The sequence below is a fragment of the Alosa sapidissima genome, chromosome 15, assembly GCF_018492685.1.
Source record: "Alosa sapidissima isolate fAloSap1 chromosome 15, fAloSap1.pri, whole genome shotgun sequence".
Lineage (NCBI taxonomy): Eukaryota > Metazoa > Chordata > Actinopteri > Clupeiformes > Clupeidae > Alosa > Alosa sapidissima.
In genome coordinates, this window is record NC_055971.1 from 24,127,885 (window position 1) to 24,155,822 (window position 27,938).

General features: G+C 44.8%; 2 protein-coding genes across 6 annotated transcripts; one reads left to right on the forward strand and one right to left on the reverse strand.

Annotated features, from left to right (window-relative positions):
* On the reverse strand, positions 1 to 27,922 carry LOC121684567 (cytochrome P450 2G1-like). Of its 4 annotated transcripts, none has more exons than XM_042064626.1 (10): positions 27,497 to 27,922; positions 26,591 to 26,753; positions 26,187 to 26,336; positions 25,787 to 25,947; positions 24,253 to 24,429; positions 23,797 to 23,938; positions 23,282 to 23,469; positions 22,681 to 22,822; positions 16,824 to 17,037; positions 1 to 19 (listed from the first exon to the last, which is right to left on the reverse strand). In XM_042064626.1, exons 1-9 carry the CDS (start codon positions 27,668 to 27,670, stop codon positions 16,856 to 16,858), a joined length of 1,479 nt encoding a protein of 492 aa, XP_041920560.1. In that variant the 5' UTR covers positions 27,671 to 27,922; the 3' UTR covers positions 1 to 19; positions 16,824 to 16,855. The 4 variants fall into 4 exon arrangements, with proteins under 4 accessions (XP_041920560.1, XP_041920559.1, XP_041920561.1 ...); XM_042064625.1 differs by lacking the exon at positions 1 to 19 and adding an exon at positions 4,466 to 4,698; XM_042064627.1 differs by lacking the exon at positions 1 to 19 and adding an exon at positions 15,113 to 16,708.
* Positions 1,896 to 15,024, forward strand: LOC121684570 (cyclin-dependent kinase-like 1). 2 transcript variants are annotated; one of them, XM_042064630.1, is made up of 10 exons: positions 1,896 to 3,777; positions 3,957 to 4,146; positions 4,622 to 4,743; positions 5,972 to 6,044; positions 6,762 to 6,852; positions 8,095 to 8,295; positions 8,956 to 9,038; positions 13,427 to 13,483; positions 13,773 to 13,925; positions 14,633 to 15,024. In XM_042064630.1, exons 2-10 carry the CDS (start codon positions 3,979 to 3,981, stop codon positions 14,732 to 14,734), a joined length of 1,050 nt encoding a protein of 349 aa, XP_041920564.1. In that variant the 5' UTR covers positions 1,896 to 3,777; positions 3,957 to 3,978; the 3' UTR covers positions 14,735 to 15,024. The 2 variants fall into 2 exon arrangements, with proteins under 2 accessions (XP_041920564.1, XP_041920565.1); XM_042064631.1 differs by having other exon boundaries at positions 4,625 to 4,743.
* Positions 27,923 to 27,938: the final 16 nt, after the last annotated feature.

Below are 27,938 nucleotides of genomic sequence, written 5' to 3' on the forward strand. Positions count from 1 at the left end.
CTCTCAGTGTGTAAAACATCTGCAAGTTAAGAGAGAGAGAGAGAAAGAGAAAGAGAGAGTTCAGTGTTAGTGTCCACATCAGGAAGCCTAAAGCACAAAAGTTACACACTAGTTACACCACTTGTTACACACATACACACATTCACACACACACACACACACACACACACAAACACACACACACGCGTACACACGTACACACACACACACACACACACACACACACACACACACACACACACACACACACATACACATGCATGTGTGTATGACTACGGGTGAACATATATAACAACAGTCCACTTGTCTCTCTGTCTCACACAAAACAAGAACATCAATATCAGCCACAACGCACAAAGACATGGCACAAGATAAACTAATGATTAAACACACACACACACACACACACACACACAAAACGCACCCCACAAAAACAGCTATACATGGTGTAAAAAAACAAACCAAATGAAAAAACAAAGTCATGACACCAGTGTATTCATCACCAGCTTGGCATGCATTTGCTTACTGGCTACTTGACACAATAACAGACACAGTAGACATAGACACACACACACACACACACACACACACACTCACACACACACACAATTTCACTTGTGTAAAATCAATAGGTTATCATGAGGTTATCATTTGTCTGGTTATCATCAGACAAATACCAACGAAAGTATTGGTAGGCCTAAATTGCAAAGTGCATCCCTATTTCGACTTTTAGAGGGTTCATTTATAATTCCCGTATTAATATGAATCAGACCCTTAAGATCGCAAATCCCCCATAACAGAGGTTTACTGTGAAGAACTCTACCGTGCGAGTAAACAGTAGCAGATTTCGTCCCGAGCCCATCCTACAAATGTGGATTAAATAATATGAATAGCTGTAATGCCAGACATACCACACTTTAGTAGAGGCCATAATTAAGTTCAGCAGAAAAACTTCACTCTCCACTGTCCACTTATTCTGGCAACAACATCTGGAGCCCACGCGCCACCTTGTGGTTCGAAAGGGCAACGCTGAAATCAGTTACAGTTTTTCTTGATTGCTTTTACCTGCTTAAGTAAACTAGAACCCACTTGGTCTTCATGACTACTTTCTTTGCACAGCAGAAGTCATCTCTTGCGAATGTGTTCACACATTTTCATTGGGTTCACACATTTCTCACACCCTTTTGCAAAACAGTTAACACAGGTGTCATTCAAAAGCCCCAAACTCTATTGGTTTTCCCATGCTAAACAAAAGGAAAACATCTTTTCACAGGTGGTATAGATTCCTTGCATAAGTCTGAATCTCTGATACACCTGTGTGAAACTCCTTTGCACAATTCTTCAATCAGCAATCATTCATTATACATAAGAGATGTCTGTTCTGTGTTGCTATTTGCAAGTATGGATCTAATGCACATTTAGACAAAGTACTGTATTGCCTATTTGGTGGAGAAAACAGTACAAAAGGTGTTTACTGTAGGTCTATTTCGATGAAAAATGACAAGTTGTAGTTCAATGATATTTACTGTATCTTGCTAGGTATTTACTGTATGTCTTACATGTCAATGGCAGTTACATCTTGGGAGGAATTAATAAATTTTATTCAGTACATTTTGTCTTTTCACAGTTTTTCTCTGATAGGCCTACCAGAAAAATGAGAAAGTAATGGAACAGACATAGCAAAAATGCTCATTTTGAGAACTAGATTTTGCATTTTGTTGCCCAGTGTGTATTGATTGATTAAAGAGTGTTTTTGAATTGGCAACAAGTTGTAGTGTTTGAAGGCAAGATTTGCTTTTGCTGCATGTTTTAAGTGTTTTGAGAGAATAACAGCCTTTTGCAAGCAAAATTTTGTCCAGAGTGCTTTTGTTCAGACACGGGTGTTAACTGTTTTGAGAGTGTGATTTCAGAGTTGACACAGGTATCAAAACGATCGAGAAAAACTGTAAACTGGTCTTCAGTGCTCAGCGAATATAGGCTAGAAATAAGTAATCATCATGTTTACTCAAATGAAAGTTTAGCTATCAAACTATACAGCGTTAGAGTAACAATGCATTATCATTACAAATAGGCTAGCCTACTTCCTGGAAATCGTTTCCATCATTCCTTTCCTCTCCCCATCCCATTTCTATTAGCCTTTTTGTTCAAGGCGAATTTTCCCCTTATTTGATTAGTGACGCGTCCCATACCGACCTGGGTATTTTCTCACCTTCCCCGCCATGGCAAGTAAACAGGTGGTCCTATTTGCATGTTTCCAACCTATCTTTAATATTTGTTCACACACGGCGGACGGCAGAATTCCCCTGAAATTCCTGGAGTCCCCAAGCATTTTTGACGGTCTAATGAAAAAATATATTGATAGCCTAGACTAGAGAATACTACATACCTCAATTTATTCCACCATAGCATTGCCTCCAGCACATTGCAGATAAGTGGCACGCCCTGTAAAGCTTGCGGAATTATAAACGGCAACACTATATTTAAATTGTAGACTGGGCTATTACATTAGCGTCATGCATGCAGGTACATGATACGACTTTGGGGTACGGATACTCAGGCACATGATCCGACTTGTAAATCTTCCAAACCATGACACGTCCAGGACAGATAATCACATCATCTATTGATGAACTGTTGTAGCGAGTTGTTTTTTATGTATCAAAGACAAGGTTAAAATCACATATTAGGCCATCTTCATCATCACTGGCCTTTGTAAAAGTACACTGAAATACACAAGGTGCATAACTTCTTCAAAATACAAAATCTTTAAAGCCGGTCCTATCAGTATAAACGCCAGGCCCTGATCTGACATGCATTGGGCATCTCTACACAGCTGGAATTGTGAGACTGTGGACTTGACTTAGGCTATGGTTCATAAGTATGGACCATACCTGCATCATGCTATGGTCAGGACAGGTCACTCAAGAGGGTGGAACTGACCACACCACCACACACGCCATCACCAGTTACTACCTGATGTTGCCAGGTCGGGTGGTTTTCTGCGAATATGGGAAAAGTGAAATTGCATATGGTTGTTCTGTCCCCGAGATAAGATTACCATTGCGTGATGGGTGTGGGTCATGGTGGACAGATGATTCCTGGGTCTGGGTTAAGATATGGATTATTTTAACAGTCAAACAGCTAGAAATGCTCTCGTTCAGTTAACAAAACTATCTTCTGGTTGGCCGACGGTGGATGAAAATGAAAATAGACAAAACCTCCTACACACTACTCTAGATCGAACTTGTTTTAATGACGTTCATAAAGACCCTGTGCTTTTTGGCCTTTGCTATGGATTGTTAACCATCTGGCAACCTAGCCCATTCTTGGATTACACGACAATGGGACCTGGGTATGTATGCGCTCGGACAGTGGCGAGAACAAGGTCAGAGAAGTAGTGCCCTTCAAAATATAGACTAAATATACGCGGAAATCGCCAGGCAAGCAGGTCATTATATTGTTTGTGTTACATGGTTGTGTTCCCTGCTGCATTTATTTTGCTCAACGACCGGGCATGGTTACCAAGGACGCAGGACTGGAGACGCGCAAGACTGCGGAATTAATCCTACAACAAAGGAAAGAGGTAGATCTGGGCTATCAATTGCGCACTTGAGTGAGTGTTGCCCTAATGGTAACCTCTCGACAATTAAACAGACGTCTCCGTGCCCTATGTCAGTGAGAACTTTGAAGGAAATGAGATTTAAGCGACGCAAACGGGGACAGATAGCAAGAAAACGCCGGACGCACACTCGAAAGTAGGCTTGGAGAGGGCGTGAGGTGAGCTCTATGTATTCTTTTTGTATGACATCATTTTACATGAACATAAATACTTGGTATACTTAGATCATAACATTTACGAAGCCTCATGCATTATTTGTTGTAACAAATCAAAGAATAAAAAAAACAGTCAAATGTCAAAGTTCATGCAGACTATAGAAAACGGTATCATTTTGCAGGTGAACTGTCATCGCCTATCCAATGGAGAAGTATGAGAAGCTGGCTAAGATCGGTGAGGGATCCTACGGCGTTGTTTTTAAATGCCGCCACCGAGAAACTGGACAGATCGTGGCCATTAAAAAGTTTGTAGAGTCAGAAGACGACCCGGTCATCAAGAAGATCGCTCTGAGAGAGATTCGGATGCTGAAGGTGAGGAGATGCTCACCACACTGATATGAGTGTGGTGAGCATCACACACACACACACACACACACACACACACACACACACTCTCTCTCTCTCTCTCTCTCACACACACACACACACAACGACACACAGAGGGAGAGAGAGATCCTGTTATGTTTTTCATACTCATAATGAAGCCATGCAGCCGAGTAAAAGCACAGGATTCATTTCAGTTTTATTGTGCTTTACTAGGATGATCAATTTTACATCACCAAAGTATTCAGGATTCATAGTTACACATTCATCAAATGGAAAAAGAGGAGAAAATAAAATATATTATTTTACTTTCCACCTCCACAAACACAATATAGGCTACTAACACATGAGGCTGCATGTGAGGTTAAATGTTTCTTGTCTGTACAACCTATACACACACACACACACACACACACACAGTTGATAAAAGCTTTACTGCTCGTTCTGCTGTGGGCTCTTGCAGCAGCTGAAGCATGTGAATCTGGTCAACCTGCTGGAGGTCTTCAGGAGGAAGAGACGCCTGCATCTGGTCTTTGAGTTCTGTGAACAAACCGTCCTCAATGAGCTGGATAAACACCCAAGAGGGTACGTGCGTGCGTGTGTGTGTGTGTTTTTTCTGCGTGTGCACATGTTTGTGTGTAGTCTTGCCATCCTCTCTCTTGGTCTCTTTGTGTGTGTGTGTGTGTGTGTGTGTGTGTGTGTGTGTGTGTGTGTGTGTGTGTGTATTTGTGTGTGTGCGTTTGTTTTCTTCACCGTCCTTTCTCTCTCAGTTACTCTCTGTCTCAATTATTCTTTCATTATTATCTTTTCAGTTTTATAGGCTGACAATCAGTAACTGGGAAGTATCTGAATGAGTGCCATGGGCTTGATCCACAAAAGCTTAATGGTTATCAGATCTGGCCTGCTCTTTAGTTCCACAATGGAGTTGATTCCCAAATGTCACAACGAAATAAGTTAATGAGTGGCTATGAAATGGGAAACAAATGAAATGGGAAGCAAGAAATGGGAAGCTAAGGTTTCCTTCAGTAATTTGTTTTGCATTGCTTTCTTTCTTTTTCTTCTGTTTTTTCTTTCTGTCACTCACAAACATCAGTCCACACACGCACGCACGCACAAGCACACACACAAACACACACACACACTCATCACACTCATTCTCTCTTGCTTACTAATTTTTTGCATGTGTAGTGTCCTTCATCTGGACCTCATGACTAAGCCAGATCACACTGCACCCCATGCCAAAGCAAAGCGAGCGCGAGGGGGTACTTCAGGTCACTCACTTGTCGACAAGCAAGACCATTACTACAGGACAGAATAAAGAACAGGCTTATTTAGGCAACTGAGTGGGTGGCAATAAAGAATGCGGGATACAAAAGAACCCCTGCAAAAGAAACAGCTGGCATGTTTTTTAGCTGATGTCATTTCTCTCTTTTTTGCCTTTTTTACTGTAACTCTTCTCTTAGTTTGAAATAACTGGCCCGGGATGTTGTGAGATGTTAAATCTAAAGCTGTAAAGCAGCACGGCAGGCAGGGCTTCAGTAGGCTCAGCACAATTGCATCCGCTTTATTTCCCACAATTCTCAGCGGCGCAGCGGTAACCCTAGACGCTCCTTGAAAACAAAGGCGCTCGTTGCTGAGGGAGGCTGTGCCCTGTCATTGCCATGGCAATGAGGGCGCCCTTTTAACGCGTTGCCCTGCGTCGACATTCAATGGAAGCACAAGACATAGATACACACACAAGCACGCAAACAGGTGTATTTGTTAGCTATTATGTGAGCTCTCTCTCTCTCTCTCGCCGTATTTTCCCACACAGGGTACCAGAGGCCCAACTGAAGAGTATAGTGTGGCAGACACTCCAGGCTGTCAACTTCTGCCATAAGCACAACGTTAGTACCGACTCCTAATTCTCTTTGTGTTTAGGACAATGTCAGTTTCTGGAGAGGGGGGGCGGGGGGGGGGGGGGGGGGGTGGATGAAAATAGTGCCCCCCCCACCACCACCTATCACGTTACCTAATCAAGGCACCATTCTGACTTCTCTGTGTAGAGTAAGGTTGCCAAGTCATGACTCCAGCAGCTAGATTTCTGACCCCCGACGGCCAGATTTCACACGGGCAGTGGAGTTTACACAAGTTGTCAAAACATGCCACCTCTCATGGATACACATCTGAAAGGAGATACCTCATTTGTAATGACAAAAAAGAGAGCTCCTATTGCGCTGAATAGATGTGGGGATTTGTTGTAAAATAACTACTGCCATGGTTGCAAGTAGTATAGATTAAGGTGTCATTATCAGTAATAAATAGTATAGATTAAGGTGTCATTATCAGTAATAAATAGGCCCAATCAACATGTTAAGTTGAGTTTACTGTATCATTTAAGAGCACTGCAGTTTTGTTGACAGAATGTATTTGTTTCATTTTTGTGTACCCATTTGTGTGTGTTTAAATATGCTACTGTATATTCTCTGTGTGTGTTTTTTTGTGTGCACTGACTTGTGTGTTCTTGTGTGTGTTGATGGTGTGTGTGTGTGTGTGTGTGTGTGTGTGTGTGTGTGTGCGTGCGTGCGTGTGTGTGCGTGCGTGCGTGTGTGTGCTTGTGTCAGTGCATCCACCGGGACGTGAAGCCTGAGAACATCCTGCTGACCAAGACTGGAGTCATCAAGCTGTGTGACTTCGGCTTCGCTCGCATCCTCAGTGGGTCACCTGAGCATGACACCAACCTCATCACACACACACACACACACGCACACACGCACGCACGCACGCACACACCCACACACACACACAAAAACATATGTGACCTGATCTGACGAAATGAGTCACAAGTCGTACATGATAATTTTGAGATACAGACTGATTACTTCAGGAACCATGAAAATATCAGTTTTTGAATATATAGATTTTTCTTTTTTGTCGTTATATAAAAGAAGAGGCATTCAAAATGAATTTCCTGAGGTTTCATAGTCAAGACATAAATGTAAAGTTACACAAAATATTATTCAAATTGGCAAATCATAGCTGTACCTGCCTGTAACCTGTAACTTCAAATGCAATTGTCTCAGTTTTTCAATTGGAAAAAGTTGGCAGGAGGCCATAATTCAACAATCTTGACAACAATTCAAGATATGAATTTGACCTCTGTTCATGCATTGATACCAAAATCTCAATTTTAAATTTTGTGTCACTATGACTCATTTTGCCAGATGGGGTCACATACTGTATATATCACATATAAACACCCCCCTCCATACACACCTGACTATGACACAATCCTCATTACTAGCCCTCCACCCCCACCCCCACCCCCACCCCCACCCCCACCCGCCACATCACACACACTACATTACCTCTGTCATCCCTTCTGTTTACACACCATTAACCTCCACGTCACCAATGACTTATTCATCACACTCTTTTACCGTTTTCTTTTCCTCTCTCATTCATTACTCAGTCTCTTTCCCTTTGTTCTATCTCTCTCTCCTGTCCACATTCAGAGTAGTGTGTGCTTGTGTGTGTGTGTGTGTGTGTGTGCTTGTTTGTGTGTGTGTGTTTGTGTATAGGATGTCACGGTCCCCAGTTCTCTGTGTATATGCCCCTCCCTCGCCCGTGCGTACGGTTTCAGTGTATTGTTACCATAAGCCTAACATGTACTCCATCCATCAACGTCGCCGTGTAATCCTCTCTGTGCAATGCACATGAGTGTCGCTAAAATGAGGCCCTTTGTTTGTGTCCAAGTGTGTGTGTGTGTGTGTGTGTATGTGTGCAAGAATCTTCAACTGTCTCTCTGTATGTGTGTGTGTGCAAGAATCTTCATCTGTCTGTCTGTGTGTGTGTGTGTGTGTGTGTGTTGTGTGTGTGTGCAAGAATCTTCATCTGTCTGTCTGTGTGTGTGTGTGTGTGTGTGTGTGTGTGTATGTGCGTGTGTGTGTGCACCAGCGGGGCCTGGGGATGACTACACGGACTACGTGGCAACACGCTGGTACCGCTCGCCAGAGCTGCTGGTTGGCGACACGCAGTATGGCCCACCGGTGGACGTGTGGGCGCTGGGCTGTGTCTTCGCCGAGCTGCTCAACGGGAACCCGCTCTGGCCTGGGCGCTCCGACGTCGACCAGCTCTACCTCATCCGCCGCACGCTGGGTACGGTGGAGATCTCAACACAGTTTGTTGGGCTTCAGCTTGAATGGAGCAATGTAGCATGTAGCAGGACTTCAGCTTGAATGGAGCAATGTAGCACGTGTGATTGTCTTGAATGAAGGGAATGTAACATGTTGGGCCTCCTCAGCTTGAATGGGTTTGACATATTATAATTATATATATATATATTATGGTTAAAGGTACAATCTGAGCTTCTGGTGAAAGTTTATTGATTTGTTGCTGAAGTTCTAATATCTCACCCAAATTACTCCCCTCCCCTCCATGCTCCTGTGTTGATTAGCTAGAATAGAGGATGGAAGGGGAGCACCTCCCATAGACCGTGTAGGATTCTGGCCTGAAATGGGTCTGACAAATTAGACAGAAAATAATCTTGTTTAGAAGGGCTTCTCAACCTTCAGGTTGTGTAAAGCTGTGTAAGGTAATTTCTGTAATTGTAATGTAAAGTAATGTGTCCAGTTTAAGCTATATCATTGCCTTGGTGCCATTTGTTGGATTTGGAACCGAATTGGAAGAGTTTTGCAGTTATGCACAGTTCAAGATACTAGCCAGTGTACTCGTCAGTGCCTTCATGGCCGGTGATGTAATTTTTTCACTGAAAGTCTACAAGCAATCCTTTGACCTCTGACCTTTTTACCCCTGTAGGTGACCTGATCCCCCGTCACCAGCAGGTGTTCCGCTCCAATGTCTTCTTCAGCGGAGTCAGCATCCCAGAGCCTGATACCATGGTAACGCATGCTGCTCAACACCATAGAGCTGTATGCTTATGTGTTTGTGTGTGTGTGTGTGTGTGTGTGTGTGTGTGCATGAGAGAGACAGAGAGAGAGAAAGAGAGAGAGTTTGGGCAGATCAGATGGCAGGGATTTAACTGACATTTGATGCTAACCCAAACAGTAGCTCATTTAAATGCCTTCTGTCTCAGTTTCAGCATGGAAAAGAAATGGTATAGTTTGGATGGACCACATGTCTAAAGTACAAATGTCTTTCAAGCAGAAAAGTTTCAGATTAATTAACATCTTTATTCTGTAAAGGTAGTCCATTTATGCATAGTCAAGCCTCCATTTCAGTATGAAAGATGCAACCTGTTGCCAATGGCAGCCATTAATTCTTTTCATCTTTTGGTTGCCATTATACAGTTCTCATTATGAAGAATATTGGTCCCCGAAAGGTTGGGATGACCCATTCAATTCATCATTACAATTTGTATTGTATTTTTTTTTTATATATATTTTACATATATTTTTAGGCTTTTACCTTTATTCTGATAGGACAGTGAAGAGTGACAGGAAGTAAGTATATATACTATTTCGATCCCGCGAGGGAAATTTGGTCTCTGCATTTATCCCAATCCGTGAATTAGTGAAACACTCAGCACACAGTGAACACACAAGTGAAGCACACACTAATCCCGGCGCAGTGAGCTGCCTGCATCAACAGCGGCACTCGGGGAGCAGTGAGGGGTTAGGTGCCTTGCTCAAGGGCACTTCAGCCGTTCCTACTGGTCGGGGTTCGAACCGGCAACCCTCCGGTTACAAGTCCGAAGTGCCACGTTATGTCGCTAAAATAACGACTAGTCTCAACTTTTCAATGCATAAACTCACTCGTTTATTTCTCTGAAAACGAAAACCAAACACGCTCACCTACCTGGTACGGAGCCGACCAGAATGATGACAGCTTGTTAGCTCTGTGGGGCCGACGGGCTCTGACCCAGTCTGACACTCCGATAGCAGGTCACTTAGCCTTGTACTTCTCATCGAACCTCCGCTTCATGGAACTCTGTTGTCTCTTGACGTGAGACTTGACTGCTGCTGGGCATGGTCGTGGGCCCGCGGCCATTGGAGGACGGAGTCTTGACAGGGGAAGCACAAGCTCTCTTTTCAGCATGAGTGCGGCAGGGGAGACCCCTGTTGTAGAGTGGGCAGTTGCTCTGTAGCGGAGAAGGGTCTGTGACAGTGCGGCCATCAGGGAGTATCCCTCAGACATGTGAGCACGCAGTCCATTTTTCAGGGATTGGTTGAATTGTTCCACCCCCTGTTGGCTTGGGGGGTGATAGACATAGGTTCGGATATGGGTAACATCCTTGTTGGCGAGAAAGGTGGTGAACTCCAAGGACAGGAACTAAGGACCATTGTCCGTGGTAATTGCACAAGGCAAGCCCCAGCGGGAAAACAGCTGGTCGAGGAAGTTGACTACAGCAGCAGAGGTAACCGTACCCATGGGAGCCACCTCAGGGCACTTGGAATGCAGGTCGTAGACCACCACGAGGAACCTCTGATGGTGTGGCACATTGTACAGCTCACCACAGATATCAAGCTGCAAGAGGTCCCATGGTGCAGACGGCCAGTCTACTAGCTGTAGTGGAGTTGAAGCGGGTGGCCCAGTCTTCCCACTGGTGAGACACGCTGCACAGGAGCGGATAAGTTCCTCCAGGTCACGGTCCATGGCAGGCCACCACACAACGTCACGGCACCTTTGTTTGGCTTTGACGATGCCGAGGTGTCCCTGATGTGCCATTTGCAAGACACACCCCTGAGGGCCACTGGGATGACAGCACAGAGGCCACGAGCGATGCAGGCCTCACCCCAGCATGACAGTTCATGCTTCACTCAATAGTATGGCTCCAGTTCTGGTGAAACGCGGGCAGGCCAACCATGTCTGATGTAGTCACGAAGCATGCTGAAGACGGGCTCGGCTGCTGAGGCGGACTCCAGGTCACGGAGGGAGACTGTGTCCTTCAATGGTGAGTGGACCAGGTGTACTACCTTCTCCTCATCCTCTGGAGAGACAGCAGAGCACTGGGTGGCAGCAGGGCGGGATAGAAAATCTGCTACAACGTTAGTTTTGCCAGGGGTGAATTGTAACTGAAAGTCATACTGCTGCAGGCGGTCTGACCATGGGCCTGGTGGTCCGTCCGTAGGGTAAAAGACCGTCCATACAGGTACAAACGCTACCTCTTGCATGCCCAAATGCAGGCAAGGGCCTCCCTCTCACCCACTGAGTATTTCTGCTCAGTGGGGCTGAGCGCCCGGGAGGCGAAGGCTACGGGCCTCTCCACGCCGTCATGGAGCTGTGACAGAACGGCGCCCAGAGCCACAGCAGACGCATCACAGGTCACGGATGTGGGGCAGTCCAGCTGGAAGTGTGCCAGAATCGGAGACGTGGTGAGGAGACGCTTCAGTTCGTCGAAACCTGCCTGGCATTCAGAAGTCCAGGTCCAGGGAGTATCCTGTCTGAGCAGCATCCTCAGCGGGGGCTGTGACGGAGGAGTACTGAGGCAGGAAACGCATGTAGTAGGCTGTCATCCCCAAGAACGAAGCCAGTTGTGAGGCTGTCGTGGGGGTGGGAACGGAACCCGACAAAATCAATGGCCGCTACGGAGAACGTGCACTTCTCAGTGTTCAAGGTGACATGGTGGCGGCTGAGGGAGTCAAAAACCTGTTCCAGGCGGGCGTTGTGCGTGTCAACATCTGGCCCGTGTACCACAATATCGTCCAAATAGGCCACGGTACCGCGGCAGCTGGCGAGGATTGTGGACATGATCTTCTGGAAACAGCTAGGCGCTGAACTGAGTCCAAAAGGCATCCTCGTATAGCGGTACAGGCCAGTATGGGTGATAAAAGCCGTCAGGTTCCGACTCTCTGGGTGCAGAGGGATTTGTAGGTAGCCCTGACGTAAGTCCAACTTAGAACCGTAGAAGTGAACCGGGAGCCGTAGAAGTGGGTTGTAAGTTCTTCTGTCGTCGGGAGAGGGTACTTGTCAGGTATCACTGCCTTGTTGACCAGGCGAAGGTCGACGCAGACTCTCAGTCCTCCTGACTTCTTCCTGGCGATGACGAGGTTGGACACCCACGGAGAGGCATCAATGGGTTCTATGATGCCATCAGCCTGGAGGCGTTGGAGCTCCTGTGTAACGCCGTCCCGCAGAGCCAGGGGAACACGTCGAAGGGGCTGGACCACAGGAGGCACGCTGTTGTCCAGGAGTGGTTTGTGTGTGAATGAGGTGAGGCACCCAAGGCCATTGAACAGTTCAGGCCGGCTTTGTTGCCAAGGGGAACCCACTTGTAGTATTCGTGTTCCGTTGTTGTCCTGTAGGGTAAAACCAAGGCTGAGAAAGAGGTCAAGGCCCATGATGCGGCGTGTAATGTGGAATGGGAAGCGGTCCAGAGTTGTAGAGGTGTAACGAACTGGGAGGTAAAGTAGGCCGACAACGTACAGGTGTCAACATTCAGCAGTGACACCTTGGCCCCAGTGTTGAGGAGAAGAGGGACACAGCAGCCATCCAGGTATACAGGGAACCTGGAGAAGGTCCCTGGGTGGGGGCCTATGGTGCGCACTGGCACCACCGGGTCATGTGACTGTTCAGGGTAGTCAGCCGGAGCAGACCGGCACCATTTAGCAAAGTGGTTAGGTTTCTGACAGCGTCTGCATGTCTGGCCCCTAGCAGGGCAGTCCTGAGCCCCATCATCAAGTGACAGTGTTGCATCTTTGAGTAGCAACTCCTCCTGGACTCTGGGATTAGACGTTTTTTCAATGAACTGGTCTCGAATAAGTTCATCCCTCATGACGCCGAAATACAGTGCTGTGCTAAGGCTTTTAAATCGGCTACAAACTGCCTAGCAGAGGATGTTCTGTGACTGTACAAAATGTCCAGTCAAAGCCGTAATAACAGCATTGTAATGTCCAGTCAAAGCCGTAATAACAGCATTGTAAGTGTCCAGAGTACCATCGAGCGTGTTGAAAATCCTGTTCCCCTCCGCTCCCAGCAAGTGCAGTAGGATAGCACGCTTCCTCGCGCTAGTGCCATTATTCAATCCAATGGCTAAAAGATACAGTTCAAAAGACGATCTCCACTGACTCCAAGGAACGACAGGTTCGCCAGGGAGGGGAAGAAAATAGTCCGGAGGTGGCAGAGAGAAAGCCGGTGCATCAGCCATCCTTGTCGCCAATGTTATGTTGCTTAAATAACAACTTTTCAAACAATCCCCCCCCCCCCCCCCCCCCCGACAATTTGTATTATTCAATAGAACATTCTGTATCATTTAACGAAACATTCTGTATAATTCTGAAGAGCAGCATGTAGTCAAGGAGGCTTATGAGGCTGTTTGTTTGGTCTGTAGGAGCCACTGGAGAAGAGGTTCCAGGGAGTGTCCCCTCAGGCCCTTACTGTTATGAAGGTGAGAACCCATTGGTGTGTGTGTGTGTGTGCACAAATGAAGAGACCACTGCACATTTTTCTGATGTCATCCTACGGTTGCTGAGTGACATTCGAATGAGTTAACGGTCATATACAAACTTAAGAAACCACAGTAAATTGACGAAGGTGAGAAGAACCCATTGGTGTGTGTGTGTGTGTGTGTGTGTTTGTGTGTGTGTGTATGTATATATAACAAGAGTTATAAAGATCAAATCAGTTTCATTTAATGAGTGAGTTGTGTGTGTGTGTGTGTGTGTGTGTGTGGGCAGTCCTGTCTGGTGATGGATCCGTCTCTGAGATTGTCCTGCGAGGAGCTGCTGGAGCTGCCCTACTTCCAGGAGGACGGGGCCGCACCTGTTGGGCGCGACAGCGAGAGGACAGGGAGACGCCACGAGAAGGGCTCCCGCCGCCGGGGACCAGGGGTACGACACCGCGACACTTACTGCTTGCTGCCTGTCCCATAGTTCTCTGCCACAACTTTCTTTCTTTTTTTATTCCTTTCTTTATTTCTTTCTTTTTTTCTTTCTTTCTTTTCTTTCTTTCTATACGTACCTCTACCTCCAAAATGCACAAATACAATTGTAAAGTTACCTTATTAGGATTACAGGTGCCTTAGGATTAACTGTCAAGTGTTGCCCAAGATAGTATTAAAAACAACAGAGTAAACAGTATATTGTCCTTTGTATTACTCAGTGGCCTAATGTCACGTCACAGTAACTAACATAAGTATAGTATAAAGTATAAGTATATATACTCTTTTGATCCCGTGAGGGAAATTTGGTCTCTGCATTTATCCCAATCCGTGAATTAGTGAAACACACTCAGCACACAGTGAACACACAATAATCCCGGCGCAGTGAGCTGCCTGCAACAACAACAGCGGCGCTCGGGGAGCAGTGAGGGGTTAGGTGCCTTGCTCAAGGGCACTTCAGCCGTGCCTACTGGTCGGGGTTCGAACCAGCAACCCTCCGGTAACGAAGCGCTAACCAGTAGGCCACGGCTGCCCTAAAGTAGTAGTGAACATCTCCTTCAGCAAATTTCATAGTAGTGAACTTCTTCAGCAAATTTCTTTTTTCCTCTCTCGTTTTCTCTATTTTCACCTCTCTCTCTCTCTCTCTCTCTCTCTCAGCCCCAGTACCTGCCGCAGCTTGCTGGGAGTAACGTCTCGCCAGCACCCGAGCACAAGAAACAGGTCAAACCCAAATACGACCACCACCTACCCAACATCTAAACACAAGATGAAACAAGAGAGAGAGACAGAGAGAGAGAGAGAAAGGGATGAGAGAAGGATACTGTAAGAGACATTTTATGCTGTACAGCCTCGAGGAGAGAAAGTGAGGAGAGGAGTGTACATTTCAGTGGTTGGATGCGTGCGTTGGTGCTGTGAGTACATTTATCTACTGACGTACAGGAGGATGCAACCATGGCCTTAAGTGGGAGCTTGTGTTGCATTACACTGTTGAGAGTTTACTGCTACACTAACATTAACAAGGCTGTAGTGTACGTAGAGGACCACTGTCCTTGCTGACAGGAAAATGGAAATAACATGAATGCAATAACTCACAATGTAGAAAATAACACATACCGTAATAAAGAAAATAACATACAGTGGAAGGGTTTTTATCAGCCAACAACTATGCCAGTCCTAAAGACAAATGGCACATCTTGTCTGTGTGTATTAGATATGTGTTATTACTGAATAAGTAGTTCAGGGTGCTTTGGTTCGATTTTCTGACTGAATTTGATGTGTTTTGGTACCCTTTGCAACTAGTGTATGTGTTTGTATGATGTTGCAGTTTAAGACTTAGAACAGCATTTTGGTTCTATTCATGACTAGATGAACTGTGCAGAGCATTGTTGTACCACTTGTGACAGGCTAATTGTGTGTTTGGTTCTAGTTCAATTCTGCTGTATTTTTCAGTGGGTCTCATTATCAGAGTAAAATTATACAGTACGTTTGCAGGTGGTCCACCAAGCTCTGTGCCTAATGTAAGGGGGTAGCATGACACAAAGCATAAATTAGTGGGCAGTGGGCACCGGCATCTAATATGTATGAGGAGACAGACATTTATTATTAACAAAAGCAAAATGCACTTTCACTGAACAAAGCAAAAAGACAACTATTTTTTTGAAGAAAATAAATGTTTGTTTTTTTTTGTAAAAAAATGGATTGGTCCAGGATTACAATGTAGTCACATCACATTCATAAAATAAAAGCTGACTTCATGCAAGATTGTCTTTTTGTTACAGGTTAACAGCTCATTATTTTGTTCCCTGCATGTAACATACTATCACTTTAGTGGAGAGTCATAAAGTTACAATGACTTCAGCTGTCACAGGTGGGACGGTAGACTGCATTAGAGTGACTGATGTTACGATCAAAGACCTTCTTGAAAGTATGGCGATACCGCAGGGTCCTTCTGACACTTGACATGACTGCTCCTTGCCCTCCACTATCACGTTGCAGACCTGAGACCTGCACATATATTACTGAGCGGCGGAGGCACACAATGGGCCTTTCATTCCATTGGCACACAGCGCCATGTGGTATTGCCTTCAGCGATCTCGGAAACAGACACCAAAGTTAAGGTAATAGATATGCTTAAGGTATGAGCAATCAATAGAGGGAATGTTTCTGTAGTCAAGGAAACTCTCGTGAACAAATATACATAATCTTGAGATGTCACACCTCCACCTAAGTAACCCATAAAGGTGCAGTGAGTGTTTTTTGAGGACAGAAATGAAAATCATAATTCCCAGTTAGCCTATAGATAGCATGGCTAAAAGGAAGTTATAGGCTAACGAGAATAACCCAATTCCAATAAATTATACTATACTGGGTTAACTGTATCAAACTGGGGTATTGCACGCACAGAGAAGAAAAGGGTATACTATGTACCCTCTCATTTAAATGGCAAATAAGCTATTTTCCCAGAAAGTTGGGTGTTAATCCTTTAATTTACATTTATTGATTAAGCAGACACTTTAATCCAAAGTGACTTTTTAGGCTTCTGCATGCTATCCCAGCTCACTACACTACCACTATTCCTTTCAATATTACTGTAAGGCGTCTGCATGTGTGCACTTTAAAGGTACACTATTCAGGTTTTTTAGCTTAATATGCTAGTTTTTTAGCTTAATTTACCTTCATTTAACAGCTTCAGAGTCATTGGAATGGTTATATGACATACACGCCAGGCACCGGCTAGAAAAAGGTAGCAATGGAGTTTCTCAGACATTTGTCATGACAGAGCCAGCAAAAAAAAGCAAAAACCAAGAAAACAGTAAGGAAATTGCCAATACTGCATACCGTAGTTTACCTTTAAGTACTGGCATGCAGTACCAATGTCAATCAGTGGGGGGTGACAACGAGCTGATACTGAGCAGGGACTTTGACAAAGCTGCTGAATTCGGGCTTTATGTCCAGACTGGACGGTCCTCCAGGGGTGCTGAGGTGGAAATGCTGCACTATGGACACCAGGAAGAGCAGAAGCTCCATCCGCGCTAGTGACTCTCCCACACACGCCCGCCGACCTGGGAAACAAACAGAGCTGTGTTGGAACAAGGCTTGGCAAGGTTACACCCACATATTCACTTAAAGGAGAAATCCAGCAATTTTTCACATAGATCTCCATGTCACAAGGTCACCGAGTACTATTGGTGGTAGGGTACGAATAAAAACTAAAACAATCGGTTTTACCTAGCTTGAGTTGCTGCAGCCAACTGTTGGAGCTTCTAGGCAGCTACTAAGGTTGCCAACTGTCCCGAATTGTGCGGGACATCCCGTATTTTGGGTGATTTTGATTTGTCCCGTTAGGGACAGCTCCATTCCCGATTTTCAATCACAGCTCATCGGCCTTGTTAACTTGTCAATAGTAGGCTATTGTAAACACACCTGGAACAAAGTGTCCAGTGCCGCCGCTACCACGCGCATCTCACACTGTGCGAACGGCACCAAGGGACAGATGGGGCACCACAATTTAGCCAGAGAAGCTTTACTGCAAACTGCTTTTCACTCTTCTTAGAGAGCGATTACAATGTCAAAATGCAGCAACAGCATCTTACATAAGGATGATACTTTTTGGGTCCTCTCAGTCTCCATATGCAGATCTAACTTGAACGTTATGCTAGGCCTACTCGTTTTAATTGGGAACGAGAGGGAGAGAGGGTGGAAGTTTCCAGCTGGCTTGTCATTGTTGGTAATTGATTTCACCTTTTTAATATAAGAAACTTTTAAAAGGAAATCATGAGAACAACAAAAACAATGCAATGAATTGCGGAATTATTCGGTTCACACTATGCTACTGACCATTTATAAAATGTGAGGGCACTTTGACATAGGCTGCACGCACTGTGATTTGGACTGTGATAGAATATGAAGAGTGGTCTTTGAGTGTAATGGAATTGGTGAGTCTTGAAGTCTTCAATAATTTGTTTCCGTTTAAATAAAAACTAAGCATTTACATGAAGCACATGATAGGCTATGCCAACACTTTCCACTCAGATAGCTAGGTGGCTACCAGGTTCATAATTCACTTTTAATTGCAAACAGAAAATATCTAGCTAGCATCATTACATGCTTCTATTTTCATAGGAATGAAGGTTGTTTATACCAACTTAATATACTTATCTTGGTGCTATAGGCCTAAATGTGGCACAAACAATGTTAGAGTTTGTTGAATAGCCATAGGCTATATTTGAATGGAGCTGGCAAAATTATATTGAATATTGAATACCGTGTAGACAATGCTCTTAAAGTGGCAGCGTACCATTTGTAAATCAGTTAAACAGCATCAAATTGGTACTATTTCTTAAGAAATTTATAAAATAAAAACAAAATAACTTTGTCATTATTAGCATTTGAATTTCATATGTATCTTTTTTTTTTTTTGGGGGGGGGGGGGGCGTTGTCCCGCATTTGAAGTGAAGTGTCCCTCATTTGGGGTTGAGGAAGTTGGCAACCCTAACAGCTACAGTGCTACACTCTGGGGGCATGTTTACAAGCCCCCATGTTCATGCCCCCAGAGTGTAGGGTTGTAGCTGCTTGGCTACTTTAGCTGGTGGTTGCAGCAACTCGAGCTACATGTAGGTAAAACCGATTGTTTTCTTCGCACCGACAGTACTCGCTGACCTTGAGAAATCAAGGCGATCAAGTGAAAAATCGCCGTATTTTTTCTTTTAGAGTCAAAGCACTGACACTCATTATTGAAAGGACATGATTGCAACCAACCAATTGTGGTTGTATGTGACGTAAACACCAAAGGCCCTACAATTATTAACCCTTTAGTTGCTGTCCTTTCTGTCTGTTCATGGCAATCTCACTGTCTTATCACACATACATACTCTGTATGTTAGTACATGGGCACATCGAGTTACTGGTGCACAGTTTCATGTTTAACTTCTATCTAAACTAGTTAGTTAGTTTATTTGTCCTTACATAGGAAATTTGTTTTCACATACCATACAAGCCTCACAGACATGAAATACATAGATACACACAGTCACGGTTCTTCACCCACCACCCACCACCCTGCCACCACATACCCCACCCACATACAGTAGATGTTAACAGCACATATACAGCACATATATCAAAACAGCACATATACAGCACATTACACAGATACAAACAGGAAAACCATCACCAGTTGACATTACAGAGGAATGAGGGCGGCACAGTGATCCGTCACCGCTGTGATCTGTTGTTTAGTGCTGATATTGCAGAGGGCACAAAGCTTTTCCCGAAGCGTACTTGCTTCCACCCCATAGCCCTGTATCTGCGTTTTGATGGAAGCAGAATGAAGAAGGGATTGAGGGGGTGGGTGGGGTCATGAGCGATGGTCCGTGCTCTGTTCTTGGTGAGTGTGCTGTTGAGGTCTGATAAATTAGGGGTGGGGAGGCCAATTGCTTGCGGTATGAGTGATGCGTGTGAGTCTGTTTCTGTTGGCAGCAGTTAGCATGTTGAAAAAGCAGGGAAGGCAGTAGAGGAGTATGGGCTGGACTATGCTTTTGTACAGGAGGAGTGTCACGCATTAACTATTTTGGCCACTAGATGTCGCCAAAAACTTCTGTTCTGTCCCTAGCTAGTCACTTGTTACCCAATCCTCTTGTTATCCAATTAACCTGTTCCTCATTGTCTCTGGTCACATGTCTCATTTCCTCATTGTGTCAGTGTATTTAAACCCTGCTCTTTGTCTGTGTCTTTGCTAAGTCTTCGTGATTACCCTGTGTGTCTCAAGCTCTAAGCCTTTGTGGAAATTTGTGGAAGTTTTTGCCCTGTGGATTCTTTACCTCTGTGTTGACCTTTGGATTCTCCTATTGGATTTGTTTGCCTTTCCTCCCTCGGACTGAACCCTGTTATCTGAACCCTGGCTTGGCTCTTGGACTTTGATTTTCTGGATTACGCCTTGGATTGATGTTTTTGGATTTAACTTTTTGGACTGTTTGACTTTTTTTTTGGATCTTCTGAGCTTTTGTGTCTAAAACCTGAAATAAACTCCGTTAATCTTACTTTGTCTGCTCTGCACTTGAGTCATTAGTCTCAGTGGCCTAGTGGGTTAAAAGTCAGTTTGCCACTCCGACGACCCGGGTTCTAGACCCGACCGTGACCGGGGGCAACAGAAAGTGATCTGAGCTTACAGATGGCATAGAGTCTCTGTTGACTGTGTTTTTGTATGTCAGTGGTGTGTTGCTCAAAGCTGAGTTTATTGTCCAGGGTGAGTCCAAGGTATTTGAAACAGTCCACTATTTCTACGGTGTCGTTGTTGATGCAGGTGGGGTTGTGGATTGTGTCAGATGGTGTTCTGGTGTTGGTTATTACAAGTTCCTTTGTTTTACTGATGTTAAGCTGAAGGTAGTTGTCAGTGCACCATTGTGTGAGGTGGGAAATGGAGTCTTGGTATGCAGCTATTACATTACATTACATTAGGCTGATGCTTTTTTAGCCAAAGCAACTTACAACATAGTAAACAGTTTAAGTTTTAAAGCAATTCTCAACCATTTTAGGACAATTTTTAAAAAACGGTAGAGTACAGTAAGAATAAGTGCATCAGTGAGTGCTGTTTTTAACAGTTACGTGTCAGTTTAAGATGGCTGGTGAGTGCTAGGATCAGCAAGACTTATTGTAAGTGGTGCTATGAGAGATGTTCTCTAAAGAGCTGGGTCTTCAGGAGTTTTTTGAAAATGGAGAGGGATGTCCCTGCCCTTGTAGGAACTGGCAGTGTGTTCCACCAACGAGGAACAACAGATGAGAAAAGTTTGGATTGGCTTGAGCGTACCGGTGGTAGAGCTAGCCGTCGTTTGTCTGAGGAGCGCAGCGGTCTGGAGGTAGCGTATGTCTGTATGAGGGCATTCAAGTAGGTGGGAGCAGAACCGGAGACTACTTTGTAAGCAAGGGTTAGAGCCTTGAATTTGATGCGGGCCACCATAAGTAGCCAGTGAAGCTGGATGAGCAGCGGGGTAACATGTGCCCTTTTGGGTTGGTTGTAGACCAGGCGCGCCGCCACGTTCTGGATCATCTGAAGGGGTTTCACTGCGCAGGCTGGGAGACCTGTCAGGAGGGTGTTGCAGTAGTTGAGTCGTGAGATGACTATTGCCTGAACCAGAAGTTGGGTAGCATCTTGAGTCAAGTAAGTCCTGATTCTCCGTATGTTGTAGAGTGCGAAACGGCATGACCGGGCGACTGAGGCAACATGATCTGAGAAGTTTAGTTGGTTGTCGAGAACAACACCTAGATTTCTTGCAGTTCTGGTAGGTGATAGGCAGGGAGTCAAATTTGATGTTGATGTCGTGGTGTATGGTAGGTTTAGCTGGGAGGACCAGCAGTTCAGTCTTTGAGAGGTTCAGCTGGAGGTGGTGTGCCTTCATCCATGTAGCTATGTCTGAGAGGCAATCCGAGATCCGTGCTGAAACCAAGGGGTCATCAGGTAGAAAGGACCGATAGAGCTGTGTGTCATCTGCATAGCAGTGGTATGAGAAGCCATGCGAACGGATAATCTGTCCCAAGGAGGTGGTGTAGATGGCAAAGAGAAGGGGGCCTAGCACTGAGCCCTGGGGGACCCCTGTGGTGAGATGGTGAGGTGCAGATAGCTGACCAAGCCATGATGCGTTAAACGAGCCTGTGAGGTAGGATTCAAACCAGGAGAGAGCAGAACTGGAGATTCCCATGTTAGCGAGTATAGAGAGAAGGATGCGGTGATTAACCATGTCAAAGGCAGCCGATAAGTCAAGCAGAATGAGTACTGATGACCGAGCGGTTGCCCTGGCTTCTTTTAAGGCTTCTGTTACAGACAGCAGAGCCGTTTCGGTAGAGTGGCCGCTTTTGAACCCAGACTGCTTTGGATCCAGAAGGTTGTTCTGTGAAAGGAAGTCAGAGACCTGTTTGGAGACTGCTCGTTCAATGACTTTGGATAGGAAAGGCAGGAGTGAGACAGGGCGGTAGTTCTCGACTTGAGCAGGGTTGAGAGAAGCTTTCTTAAGTAACGGTGTTACCCGGGCCATTTTGAACGCTGTTGGAAATGTGCCGGAGGTTAGCGAGGCATTGATCACATGTGTGATAGCTGGTGCGATGGTCGGGCTGATGGACTGAGGTAGGCTCGTAGGTATAGGGTCCAGCGAGCATGTGGTAGGACGGCTGCATATCAGGAGTCTAGAAACTTCACTCTCGGAGAGAGGCGTGAATGCTGCAAAAGATGTTCCAGCAGTCCCTAGAGGTTGTAGGAGTGCGGTATCGGAGTCAGATGCGTTGAGTGGGCATGTAGAGAATTGACTGCTGATTGCCGCCACTTTGTTTGTAAAAAATGAGGCGAGGGTATCCGCAGTAAGGCTGGATGGAGGAGGAGGCAGCTGAGGGTTGAGTAGCGATTTGAAGGTTGAAGTTATGGAGTTATTGTCATTGAGAAGTGCAAGTACAGCAGTGTCATCAGAGTATTTGAAGTATGTGGTGATGGGTGTGGGACTGACAGTCATTGGTGTAGAGACGCAGTCATTGGTGTAAACTCACCTCAGATTTCACATTTAAGTTAAATAAAACAGCCAGAGGTTACTTTGAAGTACATTTTAGCATATTTAGAGATGTAATAAAGATCATTTTGATCACACAGCAAACAACATGTCACAATTTGTGAGTCTTAACAGTAGCAGAAGATGTTTTTAGGGTTGCATAGTTGCCCTTCCTACCTGCAGAGAAGGGAAGGAAGGCTGGGTTCTTCTTGAAGTTGCCATTTTGGTCCAGGAAGTGCTCTGGGTTAAAGGCCCAGGCGTCCTCCCAATGATCCTCGTCCCGGAGCACAGAGTGTAGCATGGGAATGATTACTGTGTCCTACAAGGGGTGGGTCAGAGGTCATGAACCATGATTCAGGGAGGAAACCCCAAGAATTCTGAATTTTTCAATGGCATAATAGACCTATGAAAGTGATTGATTTTGTTATACCGTAATTTCCCTGCTATTAACAGGTTTATACAATGATTTAGCTAAATTTCATCTATGAGGTTAATAAATAGGAGCGGGCTAAATATTGGAATGAGTTACTTTTCTTCATCCTTCCCTCTCTCCGATTAAAGGACTGATTAAAGCACACATTGGGCTACTGGGCACTGCAGCTAATACATGGGTGGAGAATGTGGCTAATATGCGGGGAAGTACTGTGTCAGGAGTCCAACAGGTCCAATACCCATACAATGATTAAAACTTGATGATATAATTATATAACATTCTAATGATAATGACACCATAATGCAGAGTGAAAAAAAAAAAGTACCAAAAAAGCTATCCACCCACCTTAGGAATGATGTAGTCTCTGAATGAGATGGTCTTGGTGGCATAGTGGGGGACACTGAGGGGTGCAAAGTCCATGCAGCGCTGAACTTCATGAATGACAGCATCAGTAAAGGGGAGGGACTTCCTCTCTTCCATTTGTGGGACGCCTTGTTGGCCGAGCAACCCGTCAATCTCCTTCTGCATGTGCTCTGCAAAAATGACATTGATTTGACTGTTCAGTGGTCAGCAGTAGTAGTTCAGTAGCTATCGGAACATTGAACTCTGACTGTGCACATGTAAGTCCATTTGGATGCATGTTTAACGGTAGCCAGCGGGAAGTACTTAGTTGTGATTAAATCTCCCTCCCGATAACTTAAGACACGTCTTAAAATCTCAGTCAACACTATGCAGGTTACGCATGTACTGTAGACCTACTGTGTGTGTGTGTGTGTGTGTGTGTGTGTAATGTAATATGTGTGTTTGTGTGTGTGTCTGTGTGTGTTTAAATGTAAGCGTAAAAAAGTGCATAGTCCCACCTTGAATATCTGGGTACTTGATAAGCAACATGAGGCCGTATCGGATGGTGTTGCTGGTGGACTCGGTACCAGCCATGAAGAGATTCAGGGCGGTAGCTACCATGTTATCATAGATGAACTCAGATTCAGGCAGGTCCTTCTCCTAACAGCAGGCAAATGTATTGATGTATGTATGAAAATATATCCATGCTTCTTTAGCCCATGTAGGCTTGGCATAGGGGCAAATAGACCACATTTGAGAAAGCTGTACTGCAATGATTAGTGATATGACTGCTCCTCGAGATTGTTTATGATACTGAGACATGTACAACGTGTACAGATGTCTACTTATAAAGTTTTGGCATCAGTATATGTCTAGCTGGCAGGAAATATCTGATTTTTGGTTAAACACATGGAATACACAACTAGTTAAATCTACAGCAAGCACATCATCAGAATAACAACATATCAGCTGACCTGGTTGAGTCTGATGAGAAAACAGTCGATGTAGTCTCGAGGGTTGTCTGGGTCCAGAGTCTCTTTATGCTGGTGGATCTTCTCTATAATAAAGATCCTAAGTTGCTCCATCTGCCTGAAGACATTGTGATGGGGCCCAGGGAGGTGATCCATCAGCTTGGGGAAGAGGTTGTACAGCTGTGCGGGAATGAGTAGGAGAGCAAACTGGGTGAGCTGACCTCTCTAATAGGCATACTTGTACACAGACTGAACCTCAATGCCCCCCTATAGAGTGTCCCAGTGACTTCCGTTTTACTTCCGCTACAAGGGACCTGTCTTTCAAAAAAATATGAACGGGAGTTAATGGAGAGATAACAATTATTTTTTGGTCCAGTTTGAATTGTGCCACGAATTTCACATATGATGTGTGTGAATTTAAAAGATAATTTTTCACGTCAAGAAAGTACTGTTGTTCGATAGACTTCAAAAGTTATGTTGGTTTTGTGCGAATCCGCTCAGTGGACTACATCTCTCGTCTCGAACGATGTACGTCACCAACGTAATTAACAATAAGATTAGCTATTATGCTAGTTAACGGTTACATCTTGCTGCCTGCAATGTCACTTAACAGTATCTAATGTACAGTCTATGGATGAATACAACTTACCTGATGTGTTTAATCCTCTGACTCATGGTATTTTCATCGGCAAGGAAAGCCCAATTAAGACCTGTTGCTGGTATGCTTGTACAATCTAGTGTGGCTGTGAATGAGCTAACGTCACTAGCGCGACTGATGGGTTTGTAGTCGTTGGAATTACGATCTTTCACAATGTTGTAATTCAATAGTTACGAAACAAACTGCAAATGTCTTTACATGAAAAATTGTCTTTAAAATTGACAAACATCATATGGGTAATTCAAGGCACAAGTCAACCGGGACCAGAAAATAATTTCTTTTTCGCCATAGACTGGCGTTCAACATTTTTTGAAAGATAGGTCCCATGGAGGCAAATGGAAGTGGCGTCACTGGGACACTCTATAAGGTCTAAGCCCTGGAGAGAACGCTCAAAGGGTTAAAAGAGATGTCAGCTTTGTATGCTTTTATATATCTCATTTCATGTAACTACGACTATTACCACTACAACTACTACCACTATTACTACTACTATTACTACTACTGCTACTTCCACTACTACTACTATTACTACCACCAATACAACTACTACTACCACTACAACTACTACTACTATTACTACTACTACTGCTACTTCCACTACTACTACTACTACTACTACCACCACCACTACAACTACTACTACCACTACAACTACTACTACTATTACTACTACTACTACTACTGCTACTTCCACTACTACTACTACTACTACTACTACTACTACCACCACCACTACAACTACTACTACCACTACAACTACTACTACTACTACTACTACTATACTAGTACTATTGTAGTAGACATAGTGCTAGTAGGTAATTGATGTAATAGTAGGACGAGGAGGAGGAGGCGTAGCAGTAACAGTTGTAGTGCCTTTACCTGTCCCATGGGGCTGCTTGCAAAACGTATTGTAGCTCCAATGATGCGCAGAAGACGCAGGAAGTTGACGTCTTCATAACTGAAGCGCTGTCCAAACACTAGAGCACAGATCACGTTGGACACGGCGCGGCTCAGGAAGAATGTTGGGTCGAACGGAGTCGCTGGGAGGAGAGTTCAAGAGTTAAAAATCCACAAATGCATGGACTCACACTTGTCACACAGATAGAGACACATACACACGCACACACACACACACTAACATACACACACACACACACACACACACACACACACATACACACACACACACACACACACACACACACACACACACACACACACACTCACAAACACACACTGACAAACACACACACACACACACACACACACACACACTCACACTTGGTTTCTCTCAGGCTCTCCAGCAGGTGTCGGCTCTCCTCCTGAGTCCACTGCTCCATCCTCTTGCGGCCCATCCCAAAGTCTCTGAGCGTGCTCAGTGTGAAGCGTCTCAGCTGGCGCCAGCGCTCACCGTTACTGATTGCCAGACCTGATGATGATAATCGGATACGGCGTACTTCAGAACTACCAGAACAGAACTACTGTACTAGAAATACTCAGAAACAGCAGTACTAACGACACAATGAGAGGAACCTAAACTGAAATGGAATGGATCACTTGGCAATGTATGTAAACAGCAATAAATATTGTGAAGATTTCTGTCTATGGGTAAATTTATTCTTTCATCCATTAATTCATTCGTTCGTTCAAAATGGGGCTAATCATGTTACTTTCAGCACTCACCATGCCCCTTGAAAAGCTTATCGATGAATGGGACTTGTGCCCTGCCTGCAAAGTCATCTGCCTGGTCCACTAGCGCCTCCCTCACTGCCTTGTACCCACTGAGGACCACCATCCGCTGGGGTCCGAGACGCACAGTCATGACGGGCCCATACTGCTTGCTCCACTGATATGGGAAGACAACACACAAACAGGTTTTCAGGGCAATCTTATGAATTTGTTGTGACTAATACAGTAGTGTTTAAGTGCTAGACATTGTGAACATTATAGCATGTTTAAGTAATTACTGTAGCTATGTTTGTCTTATGGTCTGCAGGTAAAGAAAAACTCAAGAGAGAAATACTCAAGAGAGAAATATCTGAAATCACACCGTGATAATGCTTGACCTTGTGTTTTGGTCAACAACTTGCAAATGTACTTAATGTTCAAAACCATACACACTCTTACTCACTAACCTACATTCTCTCTCTTTCTCTGTCTCTCACTTTCTCTTATACAGCACATATTCAAAAATCACTACACAGTACATCAAAGGTGCTCTAAGCGATGCTGGGTAACGTCACTTCTGTTGACTTTCAAACAAAACAGAAAGCTAGCTCGCTACTTCCTCCCCCTCCCTCCCGTGCAATTGAAACTCTCCTAAACGCGCATCTCGTCTGTGATTTGCTGGAACAGTTTGTTATGTTTTTATGGGCTAGGTTTGCCCAGGTTGTTTTTCTTGCCGTTTTTGGAGCCTGGGCTTTCCACAGAGATGCGTTTTTTTACAGTGTATTCAGGACACAGGCAGCTAGCGGATGGTGAGGTGATGCTTGCTGTAAATGGCATAAAATGTTTTAGCCTAAAAAAACGTGTGGCATCGCTTAGAGCACCTTTAATAAGCTAGAGTAACTAGCAATAACTGGACCTCACCTTCAAGAAGGTCTCAAAGGGCGCTCTCTTGTTCACTTGGGGCAGGTTTCCCAGCAGGGGCAGTCCAGTGGGGCCTGGGGGCAGTAGAAGCCCCTGTGGTCCCCTCCTCCTCCAGACCAGCAGCAGCAGGAGCAGCACCAGACCAGCCAGCAGCAGCATGCTGGACACAGACATGACGCACCTCCTTTAGAGTTAGTGGCAGCTGTTGACAGGGTCTCAACAAACTTCACTTTTAGGACACCTGTGCAGTGGTCGCTCTGTTTGATTTTCTCTCTTTTCCTGTCTCGTTAGTCGTTTGATCTCTCCCTCCGATACCTTTCTGTCTGGCTTAAGCTGTATTTCTCTTGTTGTGACTCTTGCTATTTGCTCTCATCCTCCTGTCCTACTGAGTGTTGACATGGGTCAATAGGAGCTGATAATGGCAGCAGAGTATGAGTAGCAG

What these genes read in the sequence shown, in the direction of transcription:
- LOC121684570 (XM_042064630.1), top strand. Translation starts at nt 3,979, where the DNA reads ATGGAGAAGTATGAGAAGCTGGCTAAGATCGGTGAGGGATCCTACGGC. An exon ending in GAGAGATTCGGATGCTGAAG is followed by an intron (nt 4,147 to 4,621) that starts GTGAGGAGATGC and finishes GGGCTCTTGCAG; the next exon opens with CAGCTGAAGCATGTGAATCT. An exon ending in ACTTCTGCCATAAGCACAAC is followed by an intron (nt 6,045 to 6,761) that starts GTTAGTACCGAC and finishes TGCTTGTGTCAG; the next exon opens with TGCATCCACCGGGACGTGAA.
- LOC121684567 (XM_042064626.1), bottom strand. Translation starts at nt 27,670, where the DNA reads ATGTCTGTGTCCAGCATGCTGCTGCTGGCTGGTCTGGTGCTGCTCCTG. An exon ending in CCTTTGAGACCTTCTTGAAG is followed by an intron (nt 26,754 to 27,496) that starts GTGAGGTCCAGT and finishes TTCCCATATCAG; the next exon opens with TGGAGCAAGCAGTATGGGCC. An exon ending in GAGCCTGAGAGAAACCAAGT is followed by an intron (nt 25,948 to 26,186) that starts GTGAGTGTGTGT and finishes CTCTCCTCCCAG; the next exon opens with CGACTCCGTTCGACCCAACA.